At 34.4% G+C, this 10982-nt stretch overlaps 1 protein-coding gene across 2 annotated transcripts; it reads right to left on the bottom strand.

Annotated features, from left to right (window-relative positions):
- Positions 1-3139: 3139 nt before the first annotated feature.
- On the bottom strand, positions 3140-10640 carry LOC111507704 (uncharacterized). 2 transcript variants are annotated; one of them, XM_023163052.2, is made up of 6 exons: positions 10587-10640; positions 10506-10536; positions 9283-9338; positions 8571-9226; positions 8203-8485; positions 3140-3988 (listed from the first exon to the last, which is right to left on the bottom strand). In XM_023163052.2, exons 1-6 carry the CDS (start codon positions 10617-10619, stop codon positions 3395-3397), a joined length of 1653 nt encoding a protein of 550 aa, XP_023018820.2. In that variant the 5' UTR covers positions 10620-10640; the 3' UTR covers positions 3140-3394. The 2 variants fall into 2 exon arrangements, with proteins under 2 accessions (XP_023018820.2, XP_023018821.2); XM_023163053.2 differs by having other exon boundaries at positions 9283-9332.
- Positions 10641-10982: the final 342 nt, after the last annotated feature.

Here is a 10982-nt window from a genome sequence, read left to right as displayed (position 1 = left end):
GTAACATCGTCTCCTTCCAACAATATTGATGAAATTATCAACACATTCTGTGTTAATATTCAACAATTGTTTCTTTATTGAAATTAAAAAAAAATATATTATTGATTCTAAAGTTAAGAGTAATGACTAAAGTCCAAGTTTTCCAAGAACCTATTCCAACTGAATCACGATTATGTGTATTTTAAAGTAATTTCAGCTTTTATAAACTATTTTCGATGCAGGAATATTTCAAAAAAAGGCAGAAATTAATTGCTTCCTTATTTCTTCAGAATATTCCAACATTTCTTTGTATAAAGATGCAGAAGTAGAAAGCCAAAACATTTCTTTTCCAAAAAATAATCTTTCCTAAAAATATACCCCTTTCAATTGTTTTTGAATATGTCCATCATAAATTTTCAACAAGTAACAGTCAATTCTATAACATATCTTAAAATGATATATCAGTCGATCATATTCAGAAAATTATGAACACGGATTGAGCTGAAGAGAAAAAAGGAGATGTAAGTTTTAACAAAGATATGGAATTTCACTAGTTCGGACTTCCATTGTCTACTATATAAAATGATTTGAAATCCCTGAAACAAGTAAAAAAGAATAATTGAAAATGAATAGCTGAAAATAACAATTATATTAACCAAAATAAACCTGAAATGAAATAATAGTGAAATAAAATACAAGTAAAAATAGAACAATTGAATAAATGAAAATAAAGAAATGAAAAAAGAAAATAAAAATGAAAATTGGAGAGATTCCAAGTAATGTTAGTTCACGACGTTTCGATTGTTAGTATCTACAATCGTCTTCGAGTGATGACTGGACTGATTCCTCCGAGAGATGACTATTTATAGGTCGTTCGAGTACTTTCACTTATCCCCGCTTTCCATTTTCCGCTTCTCTGGTTCCGTGGGAGATGACCGTTCAATGGCCTCTTAGTTTCACCAATATAGGATTTTCCGCACTCACAGGGTATCCGGTAAAAGCAATTCTTGGAATCACAGTCCGCGTTTGGTAGCCTGTTTTTCGTGAGGCTGCTACGGATAGTGTTACAGGATCTGAAGCAGGTTCTGATGTTGTACTTGGAACCAATTCTTCTTATCCTCTCTGATAATCCTCTGATGTAGGGAAGTGCAAGCACTGGTTGTGACGGCTTCTCTTCCTTGCGAGGCTCCTGCTGTCTTCTAGCCAAAGTCTTTTCTACCATCGCTTTGGAGTAGCCATTCCGTTGAAGATCATTTTTGATGATGTCACATCATCAAGGAAGCCGCATACATGTTGTCCAACAACGTATTCAGCCAAGCCAGCGTAGAAATACGCAACATATGGAAACCCATCATCAAGCGAAAAATGGCCAACTCCCGCCAAAACGGTCATCTCCCACGGAACCAGAGAAGCGGAAAATGGAAAGCGGGGATAAGTGAAAGTACTCGAACGACCTATAAATAGTCATCTCTCGGAGGAATCAGTCCAGTCATCACTCGAAGACGATTGTAGATACAACAATCGAAACGTCGTGAACTAACATTACTTGGAATCTCTCCACTTTTCATTTTTCATTTCTTTATTTTTATTTATTCAATTGTTCTATTTTTACTTGTATTTTATTTCACTATTATTTCATTTCAGGTTTATTTTGGTTAATATAATTGTTATTTTCAGCTATTCATTTTCAATTCTTCTTTTTTAGTTGTTTCAGGGATTTCAAATCATTTTATATAGTAAACAATGGAAGTCCGAACTAGTGAAATTCATCATGAAACACTAAAAAGAATTGTCAGTCGGCTAAATATTTCCATAATTAGTGGATTGTAGTTTAATCTTCAGAAATACGTGGACAAATTCAAGACTGAACCTACTGAAAAGGGGAAACTGCATCAACACAGGCTGAATTATTTACATATAATTCCAATAAATAGGAATATACACAAACGGCGAAAAACTTAACTGTTGGCGGTAATTCAAAAACTATTCGAATGAGTCTATGATGCTTCTCAATAAGCTCAGGGTTTCTGATTTTTTTAAATCAGTCAATCCCTGGCAGCAGGAGATGATACCATTCAGGGCGAGAGAACAGTGCAACTGTAAATACAACATTTAGCGAGACCTTCAAATGATTATTTTTAATGAAAACTCGGCAATATCACATAACGTTTGTTATCCACAGGAATTAACATCATTAGTATTCTCTCGTAGAATGGCAGTGTTAAAAATAATATTCACTTATGTGGAACCCAGAAGAACACTTTCGGATTTCTCAACTCCATTCAAAATAGAACAATTCAAGTCATCGATGATCATCATATACAATGTTTTCGACAACCTTGAAAGCACAGTTTTGATCTTTTATTTCTTGCCCAGTCTCCATTTAGCCTCTCGCAGTGCTCAATAAGCATTGCAGACTACCTATAGGATGTGCACCGAAAAAAGTAGTAGATAAAGTCGAGACTGAAAAACTATTTTAAAATAGAATTTCAAAATCGTGATTTTGAAAATATAGGTACAGCAAACGCCAAACTTGATGGCGAGCCCGCCCCTATGCGCACAAACTCATTTTCAATATAACTCCCACTACAGTTTTTGTAAGACATACAAATGCTCTGTACAGAGGCGTATCATCACTTGTCCTCCAATGCTGTTGGCGTTTGGCAACAATTTGTGTATTATATACCATTTCAATGAACTGTTTTACTACCTATAATACTGAATAAAATATGAAAAGAAATTACAAATAATTCATGTTCCATCTGCTACCCTAATTAAAACTATATAGATACGACACTGGCCGGCAAGAGACTTATTGTAATCCAAAAGCAATTTACTGGGGCATGGGAGAGTCTATACCTGCGCGAACTCTCGCCATATCACATTTGACGCTTGCTATATATTGAATATGTTCGAATGTCTGTAGAAATGATTACTTGAACAAAATAAAAAAATAGTTTGACCCCATCTGAAGACTCATCGCCTCCAAAAAAATTAATTTAAATCACTTTTCGGAAAAATAGTTTTTTGTCGGCGATATTACATTAATTACTCTCTTATGTAGTTGTTTTCTGAATTATTCTTTATGAAAAAGTAATCCACCGCCAAATGAAAGGAGTATGTTCTACATGGCATTTGTTAGCAATTATATTAAAACAAGTTATAATTTTTGAAATTTAATGCCATAGAAATTCTAATAACAACATATAAAATAACTAACAAAACAAGTATCTATTATAACTTGTAAGCAATTATCAAAACTTAAGTTACAATTTTTGCATTTAATTTGAAGTAAACTCTGAAAATCATAATATTATATGAAAATAAATTCATAGAAACTGAGGATACTTTTTTAGTTACTTGATGTATTATTCATGTGATTATTTTGTGAAACATTTTTGGAACCTGGATTTAGTTATATCTTCTTTTTCATTTTTTTAATCTTCTGTCTTGCTCTTTCTGCGAAAGATCTATCCTCACTCTCAATACTGGTATCACTGTCCCAGTTACGAAATTTGCTTGGTGGAATTTTTGGTACTATTTTGGGTGTAACAGATGTAGACTCTAAAATTTTATCAGGTACGCGGAAAATGTCGTCATTTCTGGCGCGTACTGCCTCTTTCAGTTTTTCAATTTCTCGTTCTAGTTCAATCCATTTTTTCTCCAATTCTAAATTTTCTGTGATTATTAACTCTTCATCAGCTTTCAATTTGTTAATTTTCTCTTCTGTAATGCTGATGTCAGATTCAAATTGTTTTATAGTTTTTTCCATACTGGTAATTTCATCTTGTTCCTTTTTAATCTTTTCTTGTTGTTCTATCTTGACAATTTTCAACTGTTCACTTAATTGCTGCTTTGTTGTTTTCATTTCATTTATAATAGCTTGTTTTTGCTCATGTTGTTTTTCCAAATCAGTTTCTGGTAAACCTTCAATATCATCTGAATAGTTCTTCATAACTTGAATTTCTTTATCAAATGTTTCAATTTTTACCTCTAGGGCCTTTAACTCCTGGAAAATAAAATCATTCATAATGTTTCCATGACTAATAAATAGTTAGATTGAACACAATATAATCCAAAACACTGATTTTCATAACTTATTTTGTCTGTCTGAGCATTTGTGCACTAATATATGGTGGTAGGTTCACTTAACATTCATTTATTTAATTCGGTTCATAAATAAAAAGTTATGCAAATTTAAAGAGTCATGTCAAACAATTCTTGGAAAAAGTGCTACTCTTCACTTAATTTGGCTGAAACAACGGTTAACTATATTCTATTTTGTGAAACGATTTTCTTACAAACCAAATACATGAGAACTCTTTGCTGTTAGAAATTCTGGGGAAACCCAAAAACTAGAGTTCACGTCATCAAAGTTTCGGACAACAGCCAGTAAAATATAAATTAATACATACTGAGAGAACATTACAGACAATCAAAATATAAAACAACATATTTAGGTTGTTTCAAATGCTCAGATGCATGGACTCCCGAACTCTTTTAAAAACACCAGGGTTGATTGTGATTGCGTTACACCCAGCAATTATATATCCGATTTCTCAAATCCTCCACATCTTCCAATCGAGAAGTATAAACTCATGACTTTAGGTGGCCCCATAGGAAATAACTCAGAGGGTTTAACTCCGGTGATCGAGCAGGACATAAATGAGGTCTACCTCGACCAATCCAGCAATCTCCGTATGTTTTACTGTTAAAAACTCTCGAGCCAATATGCTAACATGCGCCGGTGAATCATCGTGCATAAACCACATTGCATTTCTTGTAAACAATGGTACCTCCTCCAGAAACTGAGATAGCGTTTGTTCTTGATGTATACCTCGCCGGTAAGTTTTCCGGACTTCCTTAGGAAGTCACCTACAGTTCCCATCCAAATGTTTAACGAGAACTGATGTTGAAAGCGATCTTCATGCACCTCATGTGGATTTTCTTCAGCTCAAATATGGTTATTGTGGAAATTCCTTATGGCATTTCTTGAGAAACTGGAATTAAGCCGGAATTATATTATTGTGTCATGGTGTGTCGTGACGCGCCACAAGTATATCGTATCCATGCATTTAGTATGTTTAGAATTATATTACTAAAGTGCAGTGTGTCGGGACGCGATCTGTCGAGACGACGATCAGTTGATTTCCGATCGGCGTCAGAACGATGGTGGGGTTATGACGCGTCACAACACTCCACACTAGTATGTTTCTAATCTGACGCGTTTACTAACTTTAGAGAATAGTCGTTTGCATTTATTTGTGACCAAGATGTCGGACGAACTTATTGAACTTGTTAGAAAATATAAAGTGTTGTATAATGCAAAATGTAAAGAATACCAGGATCTCTTAAGAACTGCAGCATGGGAAGAAATTGTATTTGCATTTTTTAATATCATTTTCTACAATAGCATGTAATATCTGAAATTGATTTTTGACATCCTGAAACATTGATGAAATCTTTCTTCATCACACACTAGTTCTTTTACTAGTAAATGATATTTGCTTCGGCTACCTCTTAGATCATTTACTGGATGAACCCAATATTTTCTCTTCTTTCTTTTCTTTTAAAGTGAATTTAACATTAGCAGACACACAAGGTTTTCTTGAAAATAGCTATCTGAATCGGGGAAAACAATGTAGATGCTCGCATGCGTTTACTCCAAATAACACTACTGTATTAACTCAAAATAACGCCATAGCGCGCACCGACACGACAGTATGCACACTCGTCAGAGAGCATCACAACACACCACAACATAATAATATTCCGGCTTTATACTACTGTGTCGTGGTGTGTCGTGACGCGCCACAAGTATATCGTATCCCTTCATTTAGTATGTTTAGAATTATATATTACTAAAGTGCAGTGTGTCGGGACGCAATCTGTCATGACGGCGATCGCTCGATTTCCGATCGGCGTCAGAACGATGTTGGGGTTATGACGCGTCAGAACACTCCACACTAGTCTAATCTGACGCGTTAACTAACTTTAGAGAATAGTCATTTGCATTTATTTGTGCACAAGATGTCGAACGAACTTATTGAATTGGTTAGAAAATACGGGTTTGCATTTTTTAATGTCATTTTCTTCCGTATAATGTAATATCTCAAATTAATTTTTTGACATCCTGAAATATTGATGAAATCTTTCTTCATCACTAGTAAATGATATTCGCTTCGACTACCTCTCAGATCATTTACTGGATGAATCCAATATTTTCTCTTTTTTCTTTTCTTTTTGAGTAAACTTAACATTAGCAGACACGCAAGGTTTTCTTCAATATCACTATCCGAATTGGAGGAAAACATTGTAGATGCTCGCATGCGTTTACTCCAAAGGCCACCAATGTATTGACTGGAAATAACGTCAGAGCGCGTCCCGACACGACAGAATAGTCTGCACACTCGCCGTAACGTCAGAGAGCATCACAACACACCACAACATAATAATGTAATTCCGGCTTGAGCGTCAGAAGTTGAGGGATTTGAACCAATGTGCACAAAAGCCATTGACAGAATGCAATATGTCGAAGAAAATCTGCAGGAAGAAGTATGGGTACAACAAATAGTCTCTAAGAATGTTCCAAATCGTCCCGTTACTTACATTGAAAGTATTTGCAATTTTTCGAGTAGATATGTTTCTATCATGGCCAGCACATTCTCTTCTACTTCTACCATTCTTACTGTCATTGGCCTTCCAGGTCCTCCATTTCGCTTCAATGCTCCTGTTTCACGGAATTGTTAGATTTTTTATTACTTGGTAGGTCCAGTGTAGTACGCTATCCTTTCATTTCGACTACGTTAATCATTTTAAAATTACCAAAATTGTTATTATCGAAATTCGCCCCATATCTTCATCAAAGAACAAAATATCCTTAGAATAGTCCAAGGAATAGTCTCTTAATTTTTTACCGCAAGTTCAATAAACACCCTGTATACTGATCGATAGAGAAATTTTTACTCTATACATTGATGATGTTCATTTCTTTCCAAATTTTATTTTTTTTTCTCTATGAATTTAAATTGAACCAAAGCGCTGACGAAACAGCCGGAAAAATTAACCAGGCATATTGCAGTGATAGTGTTAATGGTGGAGACTCTGACCCATCACAATTGGTGTTTGAGATGGCGGAATAACTGGGCGATAGCTGCCATGCGGTTTTTGATGGTTTCAAAAATCTTCAGAAAGGTCAAAAATCTTGCCTACGATCTGAAGGATCGATTGTCACGTTTCGAGATCTGTTCTTTTTTGCCTTTGCGCAACCAAAACGATCATTTTTTGGATCGAATTGTCGGCGTGTGGTGAAAAGAGGATCCTCTACGACAACAGGAGATGTTCAAGACAGTATGGTTGGACACCAACGGGACACCCAGATACTTCCCAAAGGCGAAAACTCACCAAAAAAAGACCATGGTTACTATATGGTTTTTAGCGGCTGGTGTGATTCACTATATAATTTTCTGCAAGCGGGTGAAACCATCACATCAGAGTCCTATTGTGAGGAAATCGATAAAATGTACCAAAAATTGCGTCAGCAGCAGCCGACACTGGTCAATAGAGAAGAGGTCCGATCCTGCTCCAAGACAACGCCCATCCGCATGATTCACAAATCACTGTCCGAAAATTAAACAAATTGAGCGTCGATTTTGTGTGCCTCACCCTGCATACTCCCCAGATCTTGCGCCAGCCGACTACCATTTTTTCAATCACTTCGATAACTTTCTCACCGGTAGAACCTTGGCCAATCACAACTAGGAAAAACGGCCTTCGTCGATTTCATCGAATCCTGATCACCCAATTTGTATGCTGACGCAATTAGTCGATTTGTGTTACGTTGGCAAAAGTGCATTGATTCAAATGTCGCTTACTTCGATTAAATTGAATAAGAATTCACCGAGATATTACAGTTAAAGTAGACTTATAAAAACCGACAAAACTTTTGAAACAACCTAATAAATAATATTACGATGAAATTTCAGCTCAGCAGTTAGTTCAAAAGTCTATTTGCATGTTCTTCAGTTGCATCTTGAAAAAAAAAATCGTCAAAAAAATCTGGATAGGACTCACTGATATTCTCCATCTGAAAAGAAATTTTTTTAGCTTCCCAAAATAGAAAACGTTTGTCCAATTTGACCGACCTTGTAGGTCTTACCGTTTACGAGATAGCAATAGTGGGATATCAGCTAAAAAACGGCCTAAATAATATAATCATCTTACCGCAGATATTTTAAAATTCACTTGTTTCTCATCTGCTGCTCTTTTTTCATAAGATGTGATAAAATCTTCATGTGCCTTAATTGCACCGATACTAGTTTGTTCCAGTGTCATTAATTTCGATTCGATATCTTTCTTCTCGATATCTGTTTGCAAAATTTGAACCTCTGTCAGTTTTACTGACGATTCAGTTTTCATAATTTCAGTGTTCATATCATTTCTAAGATTTGTCAGATCTTCAAAATGTTTCTTTTTAGCAAAGAATTCTTTCTGCAGTCCTTCTATTCTGAAATGTCAGTATTGTTGAGAAAAAAATATATAATAGTAATGCTCATAGGTATATCAATAAAATATCTATAAAGGATACTTACTTTTTGTCAGTGTCATCCAAACGTTCTATTATTGATTGTTCTAAGTTTGCATTCATTTTAATTGTATCATCTATGGAGCGAAGCATTCCACACAGGTCATGATCCGTTAAAGCAATTATGTTACTCAGACTTTCGATTTCTGTAGAATACATTGCCTTCTCCTGGTCCAAAACATGTACTTTTTCTAAATATTGTTTTTTGAAAAATTCTTCTTCCCTGATTAAATTACTCAGTTCAATATTTAGGTTTTCATTTTCTTGGTGCTTTGCTCGCAAATTTTTTTGAAGTTCAAGGTTTTGCTCATCGATTTTTTTCAACTCAGCAGACAGGTTTTTTTCTCGAGCTTCATATTCTTTCACCATCGAATTATACGTTTCTTCACTTATCATTCCCTCTCTTTTATCTAATTGAGTTTCATATAAACTCTGTTCTTGGAAAAATTCCTGACCACAAGAATAAATTAATTGGGCAGAAGTAAGAAATTTTCTATTCAGCTCTTTAACATCATCTCTGAAGGTTTCATTAGATTCTATGATTGCCAAGTTATCATTTTTTGTGTTTTTGCGAATCCTAATAGTGTTTTCCAGTTGTTCAATACTATCTTCAGCTTGCTTCAGGTCTTCCTGTAGGTTTGAAACTTTTTCTTTTGATTCCTCCTACAAAAATATAATAATATGCAATGTGTTTCTGGAATAATAGATTATTCTATTACCATGATCTCCAATACTTGTTTGGTTTCGCCCAGAACAGCATTTTGAATATCTACAACTAGATTAAATGAGAAGATTTGTTTTCGTAAACCATATATGTTCATCTCTTGAAAGCATTGATCCACTTCTATAATTCATTTTGAATTTAACAGTAGGCATTTTAGGTAAAGCCATTCATCTTTCTGTTCATGTCCAAAGACTTTCATTAGATTACAAAATACAGTTTCTAACCAGTGATTGTATTTATTTTAACAGTTGTCATCAGTTTGAGAAGAGAATTTTTAAATGTTCCATTCTATGGTTTTCACTCCCCTGAAGTCGAAATACTTTTTAAAATGTATTACTAAATTTACCCAGAAATGGTACTGGTTTGAAAAAATCAGATAAGGATTTATGCAACTTGTCATTAACACTTATCATAAATTTTGCCTATATACTTCAAAAAACAAAAATATATGAACTTCAAATGAAAATGTAAATTAGCTCAGAAAGCAAAATGGAAGAGTGTGTAAAGCGACGAGGTAAATAAAATTATATGTTTCCCAATTTTTTTTGTGTACAAAAAAGGTAGATTTTTTAAATCTTTGAAAGGCCATAATTTCCGTACAAAGGTACATCTTTTCAAATTTAGGAAGAGACTTGAGAATTATCTCTATCTATATATCTCTCTCGCTCTCATAGTCTTCTACCGAACGCACATCTAGTGGGTGGGACCATAACGGAATTCAGAAAGCTCTTCCTACATTTGACAAGCTGTACATCTCGTCACTTCGACTTAGGAATCATGTTCTGCTTATCATTTTACGTGAGTACAAACAAAAAATTTTTACAAAATCTTCCGATATGGGCAAACTATATAGATTTTTACAATTCTGGGCAAATCTAGTAAATTTTGCTCTCCATTTATTTGATTCGTTTAAAAAAATCATGATTTCAGAAGGTGATAACCATAAACACAACCATAACCATGTTTTCAAGTTAGAGGACCGATTTTTTTTTTCAGTCAGGAGAAACCTTTAGAATGTGTACAAGAGAAAAACGAATGACTAGCCTTTTAAAATATTTTAGAAACCGCACCTCTCGAGGTTTTCTTGATATAATTCGTTAATAGTTTATTTTTTTATATCAGGACCAACTTAAGCGATACCTTGTCTAAAAACTGGATAAAATTGATAGATTGCATTCAAGCTAACTAACATAGTCGTGATGAAAACTGTATACTCACCTCCAGATGTTTCCGATGTTCCTAAATGGTCCTAGAAACATTAGATAATATTTAGTTGAAAAGCACATGAATCAATCTTACCATTATTTTTATGATTAGCAAGACAATCTGCATAAATAATTACTACTTGAATAACCACCTTAAAAAATATTTGAATTACGTTCGAACACGTTCGAAAGACCATAGCCAACTTAATTTTAATCACTGACATTGGGTGCGTTTTGTTTCTAGCCCTTTTCAGAGCGGAATGGGGTATGCATCTTTCATTTTTGTGTTTCAGTCTAGAGGCAGCAGTTAACTAGGAACGAATATATTAGCTATATTATTATCAGTATTTCAAAATGCGAAATACTATGAGATAAATCATTTATCGCAAAAAATGTATTGAGGATAGGGTAGATTTTCAATGAAATCAAAGTTGCTTGAAATTGAAACAGAAAAGATACCACAGGACAAGACTTTACGTTGCTACAAAAT

Source organism: Leptinotarsa decemlineata, unplaced genomic scaffold, assembly GCF_025532065.1.
Source record: "Leptinotarsa decemlineata unplaced genomic scaffold, Ldec_3_MD MMD2_tig00000133_RagTag_RagTag, whole genome shotgun sequence".
NCBI classification, from domain to species: domain Eukaryota; kingdom Metazoa; phylum Arthropoda; class Insecta; order Coleoptera; family Chrysomelidae; genus Leptinotarsa; species Leptinotarsa decemlineata.
Note: the sequence above shows the minus strand (reverse complement) of the source record. Positions and strands in the feature narration are given on the sequence as shown.